General features: G+C 47.7%; 1 protein-coding gene across 1 annotated transcript; it reads right to left on the bottom strand.

Annotated features, from left to right (window-relative positions):
* Positions 1-8,140: 8,140 nt before the first annotated feature.
* On the bottom strand, positions 8,141-16,687 carry LOC118899262 (pregnancy-associated glycoprotein 2-like). Its single transcript, XM_036860710.1, has 9 exons — positions 16,617-16,687; positions 15,348-15,498; positions 14,264-14,381; positions 14,051-14,169; positions 12,663-12,856; positions 11,626-11,742; positions 9,952-10,093; positions 9,766-9,864; positions 8,141-8,293 (listed from the first exon to the last, which is right to left on the bottom strand). Exons 1-9 carry the CDS (start codon positions 16,667-16,669, stop codon positions 8,141-8,143), a joined length of 1,146 nt encoding a protein of 381 aa, XP_036716605.1. The 5' UTR covers positions 16,670-16,687.
* Positions 16,688-19,343: the final 2,656 nt, after the last annotated feature.

Here is a 19,343-nt window from a genome sequence, read left to right as displayed (position 1 = left end):
CCTCCTTGTCAGTGACCTTGAGCGACCTTTCTGTGAGCCTCACTGTCCTCATTTCTAAAACGGGCATTAAAACCTAGCCCGTTGGGTCATTGATAGAATGAAATAGGTCCATAGTTGGCAACCGAAAAATGTAGGGCCCTTCTCTCCTCACTTCTGTTGTGGGAAGGAAAGAAATGTGACCTTGCTATGGTCAAAGCACTAGAACAACATTATGAGAGATGAAATCATTCATAACTTCCCCTTCCTAAGGTAAGTCTTTTTTCTTTTCTAATTTTTAAATTAAAAAAATTTTCTTGACAAGAAGTTGATTTACAATGTTGTGTTAATTTCTGCTGTACAGCAAAGTGGCCCATATATATATATATATTCGTTTTCATATTCTTTTCCATTATGGTTTATCACAGGTATTGAATAGAGTCCCCTGTGCTATACAGTAGGACCTTGTTGTTTATCCATCCCATATATAATAGTTGGCATCTGCTAATCCCACACTCCCAGTCCTTCCCTCCCCCACCCCCCTCCCCCTTGGCAACCACAAGTCTCTACGCCTGTGAGTCTGTTTCTGTTTTGTGGATAGGTTCACTTGTGCTGTCTTTTAGATTCCACATATCAGGGATATCATATGGTATTTGTCTTTCTGTTTTTGAATATTCCCTTCATTTTCTTTTTGTTGGCAGGAAACATCTAAAATTTTAGAAAAACTTTTTATTTTTTTAAGTTTTTTGGCCATACCGCGTGGCATGCGGGATCCTAGTTCCCCGACCAGGGATCGAACCCGTGCCCTCTGCAGTGAAAACGTGGAGTTTTAACCACTGGACTGCCAGGGAAGTGCCTAAAAAAAACTTTTTGTTTTGAAAGTATTTCAAATCTACAGAAAAATTACAAGAATAGGACCACAAACTCCCATACATACTTCACCCAGATTCACCCATTATTGACATTTTACTATATTTACTCTGTCTCTGCGTGCATACACACACACACACACAGACACAGAGTTACTACATTTTGTTCAGATAATCTGAGTCAGTTGTAGACATCATGACCTTTCCTCCTGATCTTTAGTGTGATTCTCCAAAGAACAAAGACATTTGCTTACAGAACCATAGCACAATGATCAGATTCAGGAAATTTAACACCAATGCAACACTATTATCTAACACATGGCACATGTTCAGATTCCGTCAATTGTCCTAAAATTGTCCCTTTTAGTGATTTTTGTGATCCAGGATTTTACCCAGGGTCATCTTTTTTGGTCATCTCGTCACTTCACTCCCCTTCAGTCTGGAATGGCTCCTCAGCCTGCATTTGTTCCTGATGCTGACAGTTTTGAAAAGTGCAGGCCAGTTTTGTAGAACGTAGCTTGATTTGGGGTTGTTTGATGTTGTCTTACCGTTAGATTCAGGTTATGTGTTTTTTAGCAGGAATATCATATAAGCAATGCTGTGTCCTTCTCAGTGCATCATATCAGGAGGCACATGATGTTGATTTGTCCCTTTACTGGTGACATTAACTTTGATTACTTGATGAAGGTGGTGTCTCCCGCCAAACTTCTCCACTGCAGTTATTGGGCTGTGATTATGAAGGTGTTCAGCAGGGAGATACTATGAGAATGTATAAGTAACCTGTGGCCCATCTAATCTTCACTCGAAGTTTAAGCAACCATTGAGGATTTCTGCCTGAATCAATGATTGAAATGATGCTTGTAGAGATGTAATTTTCTGTTGTTTCTTTTACATTTTATTTATTTATTTATTTGGCTGTGCCATGCAGCATGCGGGATCTTAGTTCTCTGACCAGGAATCAAACCCATGCCCCCTTCAGTGGAAGCATGGAGTCTTAACCACTGGACCGCCAGGGAAGTCCGTACATTTCTGACATTGTCATTCTTTGGTAAGGAAGAGATTTCCTTTCATCTTATTTATTTATTTGTTTACTTATCTGTTTATATTTATTGATCGGTATGGACTCACAGGTTCTTGTTTTAGTCAGTGAGTTATAATCCATTATCATCATTATTTATTTTCATGCTGAAATTTCCCATATCTGGCCCACGGGAGTCCCTTAAGCTGACTCCTGTATTCTCTTGACACATCCCAGGGTTTTTTGTGTTTATTGGTGTTATCGGCTGAATCATGTCCCCCACCCCCCAACAAATTCATATGTTGAAGTCCTAACCCCCAGTACTCCTGAATGACTGTATTTGGAGGTAGAGATGATTAAGATTAAATGAGGTCACCAGGGTGGACCCTAATCCAATCTGACAGGTGTCATAAGAAGAGGAGATTAAGACACAGACACACACAGAGGAAACACCCTATGAAAACACGGGGAGAAGACTGCTGTCTACACGCCAAGGAGAGAGGCCTTAGAAGAAACAACCCTGCAGACACCCTGATCTCAGACTTCCAGCCTCCGGAACTGTGAGGAAATAAATGTCTGTTGTTTAAGGCACCCAGTCTGTGGTATCTGGTATCGGCCCATGCAGACTGATACAGTTGGCAATATTTATACCTCTTGCTTTTGCAGAGTTGTACTCAGCACGAGCCAATGACATGGTGTTTTCTTAACATTGATTTCACATAAATTTGTCACCAAAATATTTATTGACCATCTATGATGTCCCAGGCTCTAGTTGAAGCACTGGAGATTCATCAAGGATCAAGACAAACCCAAATCCCTGCCCTCATGAGTTTATACTCCAGGGAAGGAGACAGATAATCAAATATAAAGAAATAAATGATACAGTGTGTGAAATGGTGATGTGGGAGGAAAGTGAAATCAAGGGAGGGGGCAGGGAGGGTTGACATTTTAGATAGAGGAGGGGTCATTTGCCTATAGATCTGAAGGAGGTGAGGAAGGGAGTGTAAGTGTGTTTGTGACCCGAGATTCAGGCTGCAAATCTATGGCCATAGTCCACACTCATCACTTTAAGAGCCACGAGCTGATTTCTTCTGGGTGGTAATTTCCCTGATGTTAGAATCTAGGGTGGTTTCCAACTTTTACTGGTATAAATCAAATCCCTGGGACAATATTTATAACTAAATATATATATTTGGAATCCATTTGTCAAAGTGTGATTATCAGGTCTAAATGTGGGAGAGTTGATGTGACAGTGGTTTCATGTTGCTAAATAGCCCTTACAAGTATCAGTAGTTGGAATCAATGGGCAGGTCTCCCGGCAGAGTGGTAAGACCATGCGGAATGTGCCTGCAATATCCATCTTGGCCACTAGATGTCAGTGCTTCACCACCCGTTCCTGGATGCTTTTTCTATGGGAATCAATTTGCTCCCTCAGGCAACTCCAGCAAAGAGAAGGTCCTCTCTTTGTCAGAAGCCTCTGTCTTTTATAGAATAATGCTCAGCTTTACCCTGATCTTAAACGCCATTCCTGAAAAAACTAAGACAAGTATAAGATAAGGGGAAAAACTGCCCATATTGCTACCATCTGTATGTAACCACTGTTACACACATTTGGTCCTTCTCTGGTGTACGAGTGAAAGAATAACAGCTCATGCTACTGTGTGTCAGGCACTGTCCTAAAGGTTTTCTATAGATATTAATTTAATCCTCACTATAGCTCTAGAAGGATTAGGGACTATTCTTTCCTGTATATCTATATCTATATATCTGTCTGATTGAGTTGTATTTCAAATATCATAATTTCTACCATTTAAGGTGTACAGTTTAGTGGTTTTTCATATATTCATGAAGTTGTACATCCATCATCATGATTTAAATTTAGAACATTTTCAACACCCCAGAAAGAAACCCTGCACATATTGGCAGTCAAACTCTACTCCTTTCCCTCCAATTAGAAAGGACTATTCAGGGCTTCCCTGGTGGCGCAGTGGTTAAGAATCCGCCTGCCAATGCAGGGGACACGGGTTTGAGCCCTGGTCCAGGAAGATCCCACATGCTGCGGAGCAACTAAGCCTGTGTGCCACAACTACTGAGCCTGTGCTCTAGAGCCCGCGAGCCACAACTACTGAGCCCGTGTGCCATACCTACTGAAGCCCGTGTGCCTAGGGCCCATGCTCCGCAACAAGAGAAGGCACTGCAATGAGAAGCCCGCGCACCACAACGAAGCGTAGTCCCTGCTCACCACAACTAGAGAAAGCCCACGTGTAGCAAGGAAGACCCAACACAGCCATAAATAAATACATAAAGAAATAAATTTATAAAAATAAAATAAATAAATTGCATTTCTCTGATTAAACAAAAAAGAAAGGACTATTCATTTTTTAAAAGGTATTTATGTGTTTATTTATGTATTGTAGTAATAACATTTAACATGAGATCTACTGTCTTAACAAAATGTCAAGTGCACAATACAGTATTGTTAACGATAGGCACCAAGCCGTACAGCAGATCTCTAGAACTTACTTAGCTTGTGTAACTGAAACTTCATACCAGATGAATAGCAACTCCACATTTCCCCCCTCCCTGACTCCTGACAACCATCATTTTACTCTCTGCTTCTATGAGTTTGACTATTTTAGATAACTTATATGGGTGGAATCATACTGTATTCGTCCTTCTGTATTTGTCCTGCTTATCTCACTTTTTCGTCCACAAGTTTCATCTATGTTGTTGAAAATGGCAAGATTTCCTTCTTTTTTAAAGGCTCAATAATATTCCATTGTATATCTCTACCACATCTCCTTTATCCATTCAACTGGTGATGGAGTAAGTTGTTTCTACATCTTGGCTCTTGTGAATGATGCTGAAATGCACATGACAGGACATAAATCCCCTTGAGATTATGATTTTAATTTTTTGGAATACATACCCGGAAGTGGGATTGCTGAATCAAATAGTAATTCTCTTTTTAAGATTTTGAGGAACCTCCATTCTGTTTTCCAGCAGCTGCACCATTTTACATCCCCGCCAACAGTGTACAGGGTTCCACATCCTCCTCAACACTTGTTATCTTTTGTTTTTTGATAATGACCATCCTAATAGATGGGAGATGGTATCTCATTGTCATTTGATTTGCATTTTCTTGATGATTAGTGAGGGAAGAACTATCCTTATCCCAAATTTACAGGATAGGAAACTGATGTCCAGAGATGAACTTATCAAGGTCACATGACTGGTAGGGGCCAGAGGTGGGATTTGAACCCAGGCAGAAAAGCTCCAGGATGTACATGCCTGGCGAGGATGCTGCACTGTCTTCCATGTGCTTAGCAAACCTGGGATCATGCTGTTTTGTATTCTGTTCTTTTCTCTCAATGTCATATTGGAATGATTTCTCATAACATTAAATATTCTGCTGAAACACAATTTTAAAGCGGTTGGTTGCATGATGGCCTATCTATGCTGTGGACACTTTATGTTTAATGGGCCTGGGATGTCCCAGATTTTCCCTTTTGTAAGAGACTCTGAGGACTACATCCCTGCTTACTTATGTTTGAAGGTGCTTCTGATCATCGCTTTAGCATAAACCTTAGAAGCAAAATTACTGGGACAAAGACTATACATCTTTTAAGAACAAGTCATCTCCAAAAAGATTGTACCAATTTACACTCTTTCAAGAAGGTTCAAGATCTATCTATTCCCTGTTTTTTCTACCTTTTCTCTCACTGGTGGCTATAAATCTCTTTGGTCTGCAGTGGGTAAAGGATAAAAGTGGAAGCTGGGGGAAGATTGTTGCTTCGAAGGTCAGACTTTGGGACTTACCTGGCAGTCCAGTGGTTAAGAGTCCACGAATCCAATGCAGGCAATGTGGGTTTGATCCATTGTCGGGGAACTAAGATGCCACATGCCATGCAGCTTGGCCAAAAAAAAAACCAAAAAGTTGATGAAGATCAGAATTTATCCTCATGTTGGTAGCACAGGCTACAAATATAGAGCCTCAAGAACAGTGGGCTCATTAACAGACACAGCTCCAGCCCTGGCCTCAGGCTCATCTAGGGAAGCAAAGCCTGACTTTTTCTGCTTGGTATTATGGCAGTAAGCCATGCTGACACCATATGTCTCCCGACATGGATGCAGCAGTGCTTTCTAGTGGAAGCATCTACTAATTCATCCATTCATTTATTCAACATGTACTTATTGAGGGCCTACTATGTGCCTGTAACCAGTACTGGAGCCAGAAGATTGGAGGAGACTTCCTTCATCTGTACAATGGGGGTCAGGCCCTGCAGGGAGTCATGGGGAGACAATGAAATGGCATATGTAATTAATCAGAGCTATTATTCTTACTCTTATTGGTAGTTTCTCCCCAATAGAGACATTGCTTATGGTTCCATGAAGACCACTTGGAAAATGAGTTTGACAAACTGTTCACTTGAGTCTCCATTAAGCCCAGTGCATGATATTTACTGTTTTAAAAAAAAAGCCATTTCTGCTCTCACCTTTTCCCCCTTTATCAGCTCTGCAACCAGTCCTCTTTCACCCCCCTCAAGACGATCATAATCCAGTGCCATCCCAGAGGGACCAGGCACACGTAACCGTGGACATACGGCAGATCTGCACAGAGAAGGTAACTGCAAGGCTTAGGGGTGTGTTTCAGGGTGGGGTGACAAGACTGAAGTTAATGCCCCCCTCTCGCCCTACTGCAGCCTTTCCCTGGTCCCCGAAGAGGAAGCCCCTCACTCCTCTGGGCCCCTACCCTCACCTGTGTTGTTTTCTCCATCTGGCCCTCCCCATTGGGGGTTGTCCTTTATCTGTCTCCATGAATCAGTGGTGGGTTCCTAACCCAGCCCTCTATCCCTGGGGTCCACCACAGCACCTGGCACATAGTAGGTGCTCAGTAAATTTGTCCTGAATGAAAAGATGAGGAAGGAAGGGAGTTGTCCCTTTCGCTGCTTTGTCTTGCCCGAGTAAAGGCCCACACTGTGCATTGCATCGGGGTGTGTTTTCCACCTTGTTTATTCTTTCCTGCCCCTTCTCTCATGTGGGTCTCCCTCCACCTCTGACCCCTGCTGTCCCCAGCCTGGGCCTCTGCTTCCAGGTGGGAAGAAGTGATGCTTCCACTCCAAATGTGCCAAACCATGGCAGCTCGAACCAGTGGTTTGTAGCTCTGCCCCTGGAGGAAGCTGAGAAAGGCTGAAGGCTTAGTGCACCCTGGGGCCCCTTTACATGCGTGGCATCCTCCCCAGCAGCCTTGGAGGCCAAGGGACGGAGCATGCTGGGCTCTGGAGGGGTGGGCATGGCTCAGGGATCCACACGGCCCGTCACTTGGGAAGTGGGACTGGAAAGGACACTGCAGGTGTGGGTGGCAGAGAGCTGGCGACTGGGGTGGGGGGACAAAGGGGAACCATCTCAGCTTGAAGGGCGTCACCCAGAGCCCCCCTGGAGCAGAAGGCCACTGCCAAAGGACCTCTGAGATGGGAAGAGTAGAATCTATTTTTATTACCCGTTACCATCCCTCGGAATGAGGAGGGGGCGGAGTTGGTGGGGGCCATCACAAACTTCCACAGTCTAGAACAGCCCCCGCCACTTCCTTTGGGGCTGCCTTGCCCCAGCTGCAGTCAGGTGGTGCTGGAGGAGACTGTCAATCACGTTGGGCAGGGCCACGTGATCAAGTAAAGCCAATCATAGTACCCCAAGCGCCCTGCCAGGATGGTTGGTCCAGGGCTGGACACATGATCTGAGGTGGACCAATCAGAGCCCTCCTTGGTATCCTGCGGTTTTTCTGAGCTTCTTTCCGTAGGGATTAGACGCGTTAGAGATACATGTGTAGAAGTGTGAGGGAAGAAAGTTGTCAGGCTAAGAGGATCAAAGATGAGAGACGGGAAAGAGTGAGGGAGACAAAGAGGGAGCTGATGGCTTCTGATGTCTTGGGTCCAGTCACTGAGATCTTTGCATCTGCTGTGGTTCCTGTGTCCCGCATCCCCAGTGTCCTTCCAGTAAGTCTCCCGTTTCTTTGAAGCCAGTTGGAGTTGGGCTCCTCTCACTTGTGGTTCAGACTAGGATCTAGATCCTGCCCGATTATGATGCACCTCCGCGACGCAAAGAGAGGCACCCATTTGTATTAGCACCGTTGAGAATGGAAACTTTTATTCTTTGCTGAGAATGGGGCTTTGCAGAGCACCAAACACGGTCCTCCGCCACCCCTGGGTGGGGGTGCCCTTCGTGTGAGTGAGTGTGTGTTTGCAGGGCGCCTGATGGACCGCTGGAGCGGCCCCAGCCTTTACACTGCGGGAGCCAGGCCAACCCTGTTGTTTCCCCGATCATAAACCGAGAAATACAGCCTCAGGAAGACGTCGCCCAGGATCCAGGTCTCCGACCGGCTCATGTTCTCTGTGCCCCCTGCAAAGCTGCTGAGGCAGACGCCCTGAAGGTTCTGCGGGAGATGGAAATGCACACCAGTCAGCCTGAGCCCTTACCTGCCACCCTCTCGGCATCCAGAGCCGGCAGCTTCTCTGTTTGATTTCCCTCCTTTGGTAAGAACCAAGTGGCTCTCTCAGCAGCTGCGGAAGTGGGGTGCCCATCCAAGACCAAGAACGGCCAAGACATGTGGTTGCCATGAGGGAGAGGAGGTGGGGGAAGGGAGGATTGGGAGTTTGGGATTAGCAGATGTAAACTACTATAGAGAGGATGGATAAACAAAAAGGTCCTACTGTATAGCACAGGGAACTCTATTCAATACCCCGTGATAAACTGTAGTGGAAAAGAATAAGAAAAAGCATACAAATACATGTATAACTGAGTCAGTTTGCTGTACAGCAGAAATTAACACAACATTGTATATCAACTATACTTGAATAAAATTTTAAAAAAGAGAGCGAGAATGGCCTGTAATTCCCCTCATACTGTGCTGTTTCTTTCCTCCTGACCCATGCTCGCTGTTTTCTCTGCAGGGAATGCCTTTGCTTCTCCCTCTTCCCCACAGCCGTTCTTAGAGACTGTGCTCAGCCCCTCTAGGAAGCCTTCCTGGCCCCACGCTCACCCTCCCTGGCCACTCCAGGCCGGGTTGGGTGACTTACCCTGGTGCTCCCCTTGTGTATAGCCCTCATCACTCTAATCTGCGCCCGGCACCCCTTGGCTCAGCCCCCGGGGGTGCCATTTGCATGGGGTCCAGTGTAGATGTGCCTCGACCCATGCAGGCCTCCTCGTGCCTCCATGAGGCTGGGGGTTTAGAATGACTGAAATTCCCTCTCTTCCTTAAAGCCTTCTTTGAGCCCATCAGCCTCCTCTGAACTCCCATAGGGAGCTGACATTAAGCCCCACCCCTGTGCAAGGGCCACGCAGTCACCGTGTACCCTTCATTCACGTGAGCGTGCAGCCTCCCCACAGAGAGGTCTGGTACCCCAACGCACAGAGCGGGAACTGGGGCTTAGCAAGGGGACGTTGCAGGCGAGGACTAGGGTAACCATGTAATTTGTCATCCAAACCAGGACACTTTCGAGATGGGAGGGAGACCGTTAACCATCATGGTGGGACAACACACTGAGACTGTGTCCACCCACCCCACTTGCCACTTGGCCTATTGCAGGGATTGCTAGAGCTGACTTTCCATGTTCATCCATCTGAGGGTTCTGGTTGAACTGAAGCTCTTTGAGGGCAGAGGCCCTTAGTGTTCCCTTCTCCTAGTGCCTCGCAGCAGGCTGGCACGGGGCGGTGTCCCATTTATTTCAGGATGATGGAAGTCCCAGACTGCCCCATTACTCTCAAGTGGTTGGTTTTGTGGGAGGCACTGGCCCAGCCACAGGGGCTCCGCGGCATCTGCAATGGTGTGGCTTGGCCTGCAGAGGGCCCCCTCCTGCAAGCAGGAGCCCAAGGGTTCCTGAAATTCCACCAGGGCTGGCCCTTCACCTTTCTGATGTAGGCTTCAGGGGGCACTGGGTAGTTGTTGCCGTTGATGGTGAAGATGATAGTAGGCAGGCGAGTCACATATCTACATGAAACCGCATACTGTTAGAGAAAGAGGGAGAGAGGTTGGTCCAGGTGATCCCTGGTGTGTGGAGAGCCCCGGAGTGACCCTGTGGCATGACCCTTCACCTCGTGACCGACAGGGCTGGCGCCGATGCGCATCTGGATGGTGGTGATCATTCTACTTGGGCCAACTAGCAACGAGGTCCCGGTATCCAAAATGGCCTGGCAGCCGTGGAGACAACCAAAAACCACACCGTTCATGGTGATGCTGAGAGACAGTGGGACAAAGTGGACACCAGGATCACTTGAAGTCTCCCTCCACGACTGCCCCCCTCCCTGACTGTCTCCCTTCAGCTCATGCCCTGACTCTGTTTTCCTTTGCTCTGGTCACCTAAACTTTGCTGACTTCCTTTCAGTTCCTGAATGCATCAGGCTCTTTGGTGCCTCAGGCCCTTGGCATGTGCTGGTCGCCCTTCCTAGAAGACCCCCATCCCCTTTGTCTAGCTAATTTCTCCTCATCTTCCAGGTTCCAGCTTACTTGTCACTTTTTCAGGGAAGTCTTCCCCCCGAGACTAGATCAGGCTCCTGTCTTGGTCACTGTCTGTAGACTCTTCCTCATTTCTAGCATGTACCGAAGTGGAAATTCATTATTATGTGTGTGACTCGTTTCATGTACGTCTGCCTTACTAGATGTTAGGGCAAGTTGTAGCCTCAGTGCCTCTCTCAAGTGCCTAGCACACAGCAGATGCACAATGTATGTTTGTTGAATGAATGAATGAATGAAAAAATGGATGAGGAACAACCAGAGCCCTGTATCTGCTGTGTCACCAATAATGGGTCAACCCACACAGTGAAGATGGAGGTTCTCCGGGGCAGCAGATGCTGAGAGTAGGGGTGTCAGAGACACAGACTGCTCTGGGAGAGGTTGTCTCCCAGCAGGGCCCACTCACCCAGCTCAGACACTGAGGGCCCTGGCCAGGCGATGCCTGAGCTAGCCCAGGGGGCCTCCAAAGGACACGTGAGCTTTTGTCTGAGGGTATCACTCAGAATCCCATCAATTATTGCCCCTTGTTCTCAGGCTACTCCTGGATCCCGGCTTCCTGATTATTTCTGTCACAGCCCCTGCCCCACTGTGTGCCCGGGATGGGGGGTGGGTGGCTATGGGTGGGGGGAGTGTCTCTTTGTATGAGTTGCTTTCAGGTCTCAAGAATGCAGCCAACCTCTCTCCACTGCCAGGGAGTTTCTCCCTAAGGAGACCAGTTTTCCTGGTTTGTCCAGGACTTTCCCTGTTTTGAAACTGGTAGTTTTGTGTAGTGAGAACTCCCTCGGTCCCTGGTAGCCCTAGACAGTTGGTTGACTTATCACAACTCTGTTCAGGCTGGTGAAATCCTCCCTGATCCTCTTTTCACTGCACTTTAGGGTCTTCAAACCGTGCTCCCTGCCTCACAGCGTGGTGGGTGCAGCCCTCTTGGGCTGCACACGTCTCTCTGAACCCTGTTCAGGACCCTGGTCAGAGCCCTGGTCAGGGGCCTGGGGTGATTATGAACCCATGGGTGGTGTGTGTCTCTGTGTGTCTGTGTGTGTGTATGTGTATCTGTGTGTGTGTTTTTGTGTGTATCGGTGTGCCTGTGTGTGTTTATATGTGTGCCTATGTGTGTGTTTATACGTGTGTCTTTGGGGGTGGAGCGTATGTCTGTGTGTGTGACTGTGTGTCTGTGCGTTTATTTGTGTGCGTCTGCATGTGTCCGTATGCACGTGTGGTAGCATCACGTGGGGCGGCCCTCAGAGGGAGAGGCTTACCGGTTCATGGTTATCTGCCAGTAGTGGGGTTGGGACACTGGTATCCACTGGAGCTCTCCTTTGTGGTAGCTGGGGTCCAGCCCGCCAAACATCACCATGCTGCCATTCTCCTTCCGGCTGAGGAGAGAAGAGGGAGGGCTCGTTGTAGGAGAATAATGGCAGGCACTGTCTGAGGGCTGTGCTTCTCCACCCATCCGAGGCACTACTATGATCCCCATTTTACAGAGGCGGAAATTGAGGCCCGGAGGGATTGGGGACCTGTCCGAGGTCAGTCACCGACTAATGAGTGGCACAGAAGGGGTTCGAAGCTGGGCAGCCTGGCTGGGCTCCGACCACCCACCCTTCTGAAGAGGGCCCGGTCCCCTCCAGCAACCAGAGTGCTCAGAGACACCCTCCGAGGACACCATGTCGGAGGGGTCTGGCTGCCCCCTCGCCTAGCCTGTCATTGTTCAGAAAAGCCGAGGCCCGAGGGCGCCAAGGGTGTGGGCTCAGGCTCACCCAGGGCTGGCTTCACCAGCGTGTGTGACCTGTGCCAGCCATGGGGCCTCACACTCAGCAGGGCCCTGCGCCTCTGCTATCCCTGTCTTGAAATTCCTAATACTTTTTGAACAAGGGGTCCCACGTTTTCATTTCGCACTGGCGCCTGCGAATTGTGTAGCTGCTTCTGGGCTCCCGGTAAAGTGATAGTGAAGAGGAAACATTCCCGCCATCCCTCTCCTTCCTTCCATATCAAATCCATCAGCACATCCTGTTGCCTTTTCCTCCAACCTGTATCCTGACACCTTCCACTGCTCTCCCTCTTCCCTTCACACCCCCTGGACCAAGCTGCTGCCCCTGAGCTCATGAGCATGGGTGTGTTCCCATAAAACTTTATTCACAAAAACCAGTGGCGAGGCCAGATGTGGCCCTGGGGCCATAGTTATCCTGGGCTAGACTGTCCCTCAGAAAACTTCTGGATCAGGTGGTTACAACTTTTCGTGCAACTTTAAGCATCTTACAGCTGACTTAGAGAGAGGGCTTGTCCAGTTCAGACTTACGTGCTCAAGTAGAAGGCAAAGACAGGCTGAGAAATGAGGCCTCGTCTCTTCAGGTTGTCAAAGACGGGGGTGGTCCCTCGGATGGCGAGGCTGCGGTAGCCCAAGCCCAGGACGCCATCGAAGGGTGCATCCTCCAACCCAAACTGCGACTTACTCAGGCCAAACGGCTGGACCACATCGACAAGTTTCCCGATCTATGGGAGAGGGGAGTGTACCCACATAATGGTTTGGGAAGTGGGGCTGGGACTGGGCTGGGATGCAGATGCCATGAGCACCACAGAGAAGAACTGAGGCCTGGCTGTGCCCTGGGTTGACCTCAGATGGTTAGGCCAAGCTGGGACAGGAATTCGGGTTCCATTTTTGCAGGGCTGTGGCTTTTAAGTAACACCTGCCCCTCCTGCAAACACTATCTGAAGTGAGTCAAATTCGCCTCATGCCTTCTGTGCAGGTGGGGAAACTGAGGCTCAGGAGAGGACCAAATAGTTCCCGCTTGAGGACAAAATGAGCAGAGAGCAGGGTAGTCTTCTCTTTGGCATCCCTATGATCTGATGCCAGAAATGGACTGAATCCATTGCAGTGCATCGTGGATTCTGCATCTGCCCAGGAAGACAGAAGCCCATTATACAATGTCGCTGCCAGGGTTCTTAACGAAAATTCTGCCTGGGAAACATGCTTTTGGGGATGTGCGTCTGCATGTGTGAGAGAGAGAGAGAATACTCAGGCCCTTTGGGGGATGCAGGCTATAGTTTTTACTAGACTCACAAAGGCCCCCTCTTAGGGGCCTCCATTTATCAGGCCCTTCCCACATCTGTGCCCCCCTGCTTTCCCTGTCTGGAATCCCAAAGCCCTCAGTTCCCCCCAAGGGCCCAAGGTCAGTTTTATCCTCTCCCCAAATGCCGCACACCTGCATGAATCCTGACTGGCCAGCCCAGTTCCACTGCTTACCTGATGCCTGACCTTGGCAAGGCCCTGGCTTTCTGCACCTCAGTTCCCTCCTAGGTATAATGGAGCTAATCATAGCACTTCCTATGTGGGGTTGCTGCAGGATTCAACGAGTTGTTACCATGAAAGTACCTGGCACAGCCTGAGGATATAAGAGTGGGTGCTTTTTTCCCCTCTCTCCCTGCTCCCAGCAAAATGAACCTTGAGCAGCTCATGAGCAAAGGAGCTGCAAACCCACACCCCAGGCCACTCTCTGGGTCAGCCATTCTGGGAGTTTATGTGCCAGCAGGGACACTGTCTCCCCAGGGACACAGCACTGTGGGGTGGGCGGCCAGCCACTAGGGGACTTTGGGAAAGACGGGCCCTCCCAGTTGGCCCTGCATCTGTTTTGTAAGCAGTGGTCGTTCCCAGGGCCAGCCCTGACTCGGCTTCTGGTTTCCAGTTACCCGAACAGTGTCGTAGCCAAGAAATCCAACCATTCTCCCAGAGCCGAAGGTGAGGTCGACGGGCCGGCCTGAGAGCCGGAAGGTGGTGGACAAGTGAGGGTTGAAGACCTTGTGTTTATCTGCAGACACAAGAGATGTGTGCCCGTCAGGTGCCAAGGACGGAGAAGGGGGTGGGAGGGGGAGTACAAGGTGGGCGGGGGGGCAGGTACTCACGGCAGGGGACACTGTCGCAGTAGGTGGAGGGCACCCACAAGTCAGCTGAGCCGGTGTCAAAGATGACCTTGAACTGCTGAGGGGGCGTTCCAATGGTGATGCTGCCGACATAGGCTAGCTACAGGGGCCGGGGAGGGGTGGTTTGGTCAGACCTGGCTGCCCTGGCCGCCCTCGATTCCCGGAGTACTGCTTCCCTCGAGGTGTCCCGTGTCTCCTGAGATCACTTTCCAACCGCCCCACCTCACAGCCTCTGCTCAGACCGGTGCCTTCATTTGGTTTTTTTCTTTTTTTTCCTCCATGCGGGCTCTTAGTTCCCTGAGCAGGGATCGAACCCAGTCCCCCTGCAGTGGAAGCGCAGAGTCTTAAGCACTGGACCTCCAGGCAAGTCCCTGTGCGTTCATTTGAGCAGCTCCCCAGTGTCCCCTTTAAGGCCCAGCCTGTTTCTTTCTCCAGTTGGCCCTCCTAGGTCACCCCAGGCCACCTCCTCTAAACTCAGACCATGTCCTATCACCACCACGCTGCTGGCCCTTTTATTTGACATGTATTTACTCCTTGCCTATCACTCAGGCTGTCCTATGCATTCTTGATGAAGAGACGAGACCTTTTTAAAAATCAGTTACAATAACCGTAGTGTTAGATTTTTATGGCGTCACAGGCCATAGGGGCTCAGTAACTTTTTACTGTGTCCTTCTTGGATCTGCGGAGGCTGAACTTTGTCTGCCTGGGGTTTCAATCTTGATGTGCAGTTGGCTTTATCTTTCGATCAGACATGGCTCACCTTTCATCTGTAACTCAGTGGCTCACTTAGTTCAGGAGGAACAATCTCCCTGAAACTAATGACATATCTTTGGCAAGAAATGGATGTTTACCTGCCACCTGGTCATTGCTGGGCCCAGTTACCACAGACCAAGAGTTGAGGATGAGAGTGCCTTCTTCTCTGGGAATGGGGTCCCTATTCCCCAGTGTTTCTGCTTCCTGCAGGAGCCCTAGCCCCAACACGCCGCCTGGCGCCTCCAGATGAACCCCAGTGCCAGGCCAGAGCACGAGGGGGCGCGGTAGAGTGCCATCCGCCCAACACACTCACATCCAGGTAGTTCCTCAGGGGATGAAGAAACAATTTCGGGTCATGAGCGACATTCTGGGATCTGTCGTCATTGTTCTTCTCCAGGAAGTTTGTCAGCAAGTTTTTTTCCCTGAGGGTTTCTCGCATGGTCTTGATCTTTGTTAGAGGGATCCTTTCACGGAGCATTGGGAAAAGGAAACAAAGAAGGGGCAGCAATCAGCTGTCTGTGTTATAGTATGACTGTCATACCCTGCATTGTAATGGCACTGTGTATTTTCCAAGCATTTTTTTATGACTGTCCTCTTATTATCAGGACACTACGCAAAAATGATGGCAAATACCTAGGTTTGAATACAGGTTCTGTTATGTAATCTTGGGTAAGCCATATGACAATTTGGAGTCAGTTTCCCCATCGGTAGGTAAAAACGTGGACTATAGTAACCCCCATCGCGCATATAGAATGTTTCGGGTTAAGTGAGGTGATGTATATAATGTACCTGATATGTAAGAAGTGTCAACAATGACAGCCATTCCCATTGGTATTGCCATCCCACTGTATCTTTTTCTAAGAAGTTCTGGGAAGGAGTCCGAAGGGGGATCATTATCCTCTTTTTACAGGGGAGGAATTTGAAATGCTGGGAGGTTGTGACTTGGATGTGGTCACACTGCTTGTTAGAAGTAAATCAGCCTAGAAGTAGCCTCCCAGATCTTTCTCCAGGGCTCAAGCAGAAGAGAGGGGTGAGAGAGGAAGCCAGGAGATGGGGAGTAAATTAGGGAAATTAAGAAGCTAGAGAAGCAAGGAAGAGTCAAAGTAGAAAAAACAAAACAAAACAAAAAAACTGAAAACTCAGAGAGTTCTGCATGCACAGAGACATCCAAAGAGGATGGAGAGATAAAAGAGAGAGATACAGAGATGAAGACACAGACACATACACACAGAAATGGAGAGAGAGCAGAGAGAAGACCTAGAAGCAATCACAGGACAAATGCTGTTCATAGGACCACACTTACAGTTGCACAGGTTGTGCACTGAGCAATTCCAAGGAGTGCCACTTTCACAGAAGTCATGATGTGACTGGCACCCCAAGAGTTGTGCAACCCTGCAGGCCTACCCCAAGACCCTTGGGCCCCACGTTGCCCATGGCAAGGTACTCATCAATAAGTGAGAGTTGAACTTTAAGACTGTCAGGGAATGATTACATTCCCTTCTAACCCTGATGGGTGGAAGAATAAGAGGACAAGGAAAACCCCAGAAAGAGAGATGATGCCACTTACAGTCCCTGTACTTACATGACTAGGCACTCTGAGAGGGCCACCAGCCCAAGGATCCCAAGCCACTTCATGCTTCTTTCCTGGGTCCAAGTACTCAGGAAAGAGTGAGTTCTGAGCATGCAGTGGTGGCCAAGAGCGCCTAGTTATATATGCTCTGACATGCCCTAATTGTCCCCTTTAGGCCACTAATGGATCTGATTAGAAATACGAACCTCTCGATAAAATCTTTACCTCCATCAGTGTCTGTGGGGAGTGGACTTGGAAAATTCTCAGAATACAGAGATTTCTACTGTAATCTCTTCCTTGGGGCTTGGCTGAAAAACCAAACTAAACTGCACGCACTAACTAAGAGTGGGGAGACTGTTGCCAACTTGGAGATAAAACACTGCTAATAACGTGATAAAAGTAAATGCTAGGGGCCATGCTTGACATTGACGATCTCATGCGGTCTTCCGAGCAACTTCATGAAGCGTGCGTTGCTGTCCTCAGGTGGAGAGGAGATTGCTAGGAGGAAAAGAGTTCAAATGGCAAAGTGAAGACTTTAGGGGCAGCCCAGTGACATACGAGTGGCTTTAGGTAGTGGGACAGATGGCACAGATCAGGGGCACCTAGGATGTCAATCTGCATCAAAGATCTGGGCTAGAGTGGTATTACAATTGCACAGTTTCACTATTGAGAGAAATGTGATGCATGCATCCACAAGATACTTTATATCGTCCAACAAACATACACGGAGGACCCTGTGTGCTAGGGTCTGGGTTAGATGCTGGAAAGTCAAAGTCAAGTAAGACACAGGAGGTCCTTATCTTCAGGGAGCTAGCAGTCTCAGGCAGTTCTCACAAACTCATGACCCAGGAGGCAAGAGAAATAAATGGAAGGGCTGGGCGGGCATCAGGGACAGGACACAGGGCAGCACATGCCCTACCACTGGGGTCAGTCTCTCCTCAGCTCCCACCAGCGTCTGCCATCCTGGAAAGCCGGTTGGTTGGCCAAGTTTTCAAGAGAAGTCAGAAGTCTGGATATTTATGTAAAATCCCCTCGTTTTAAATGTTAGCAACTAAATTTTTTTTTTTTTTCAAAGAAATAGTGTGAGCCAAACCTGAAACAACTAACTGTGTGCTGGATTCAGCCTGCAGGCTGTGCAGATTTTTATTTCTGGCCTAGAGGTGGGAGTAGAGAGGGGACAGAGAGGGGGTTCAATTCATGTCGGTTGAATGAGTAAGAGACCGAATGCATCTTAACCATGTTAATTTTCCTTCCTTTTGTAAAGAAATATTACCAGGGTCATATAAACCAATGAATTTAATAAAGTCTACTTGCTGAGCATCTGATATAATTCCCCACTAGGATCCATGCCTTGAAACATTTTGTCTAGCAAACCAAGCATGCAAAGAAATAACTTCTAAGTGTCTTATCAGTCAAAGAAGACAAAAAAGACCACTCAGAGCTCCTGCTCAGCTTGAGATGAACAGGGCTACCTGTTAAACTGTTATTCCAGCCGAAGTAAAAATGATGGAGTTTTATGGTTCCTTCCAGGATTCCCAGGGCCTGGGTGTTCCTGCGTGAGATCTATCCAGGCCTGTCCCTTGGGTAGAACAATGGGAGGCTGGCCTGGTCACCAGGTGGGTGATAGATTGGGTGCTGCGTCTTCCTACTCATTTTTGCACATTGTTAAAATTCAGTTTTGGTGGTTCAGTCCCTACAGAGGGGATCTGATGGCAACTAGCAAGTGACACACACTGTACCATTTAGCTCAGCAATTCTACTTCTAGGGATCTATCCCAAAGATACACTGGCAAAAATACAAAAAGACATATGTACAAGCCATTCACTGCAACACTGTTTGTAAAAGCAAAAGATTAGAAACTTACCTGTAGTGACCATCCACGAGGGAGTGTTCAATAAGGGACAGGGCATCCGAACAACCGGGCATAATGCAGATGAAGGGAGGCATGGAACGGGTGAGATCTTCAGGGTATACTGTTTAGTTTTTTGAAAAGGGGAACCAGAAAAGTGCTTATAGTTTGTTACTTTTACATACACACATATGTCTACTTTCAATATGAAAGAGTGGAAGAATAAACCAAAAACTAAAAAAAAAAATTGTAATTTATGGGGGAGGGGCAGGGACGGAAGTGTGATTTTTCGTCTTATAGTTTGACTTTGCAACCATGTAAATGTGTTACAGAATCAAAAAAGAGATAAACACATTTGTCGAAATTGAGAGCTAAGACAAATGAGCCTAATTCTATCAAGTTGGTGACCTAGCCGCACACAACAAAGCATTACTTAAGTGGCTTTAAAATGCAGAATTTTGACTACATTCAGAGTGGGATATCTTCTAAGGACAAAGACAAACAAACAAACAAACAAAACATCCTCCCTCCAAAACCAAACCAAAAACAAAAAACCAAAGAAATCTGAAACTTTATCCAACACCTTATTGTTGGTGACATTGCTACTGTTATTTTGAAAGTATCTTATGTATGTTACAGGTTAAAGCAAGTAAGAACCTAATGCTAATGTCATGAAGCACGACTTTCAGTGGAAGAGAGAAAAGATGTTTATGTATAAAACAAAAAGCTTAAGTAAAACCTTGCAGTCTGAAAACTTGAATTGGAAGTATAAGTTTGTACCAATTAATTATTTTCCTTTTTTTTTTTTTTTTAAAGAAAATCTGTGCTTCCTGGCTCTCCCCTCGGAAAAGCCTAGAAGCAATGGCAACTTGATAACAGTGACTACGTG

The sequence above is a fragment of the Balaenoptera musculus genome, chromosome 8 (genome assembly GCF_009873245.2).
Source record: "Balaenoptera musculus isolate JJ_BM4_2016_0621 chromosome 8, mBalMus1.pri.v3, whole genome shotgun sequence".
In the NCBI taxonomy this organism is placed as follows: domain Eukaryota; kingdom Metazoa; phylum Chordata; class Mammalia; order Artiodactyla; family Balaenopteridae; genus Balaenoptera; species Balaenoptera musculus.
Note: the sequence above shows the minus strand (reverse complement) of the source record. Positions and strands in the feature narration are given on the sequence as shown.

What these genes read in the sequence shown, in the direction of transcription:
- LOC118899262 (XM_036860710.1), bottom strand. Translation starts at nt 16,669, where the DNA reads ATGAAGTGGCTTGGGATCCTTGGGCTGGTGGCCCTCTCAGAGTGCCTA. An exon ending in TTGGCTACGACACTGTTCGG is followed by an intron (nt 12,857 to 14,050) that starts GTAACTGGAAAC and finishes CCTCTCCCATAG; the next exon opens with ATCGGGAAACTTGTCGATGT. An exon ending in CCAGCCCTGTCGGTCACGAG is followed by an intron (nt 9,865 to 9,951) that starts GTGAAGGGTCAT and finishes TTTCTCTAACAG; the next exon opens with TATGCGGTTTCATGTAGATA.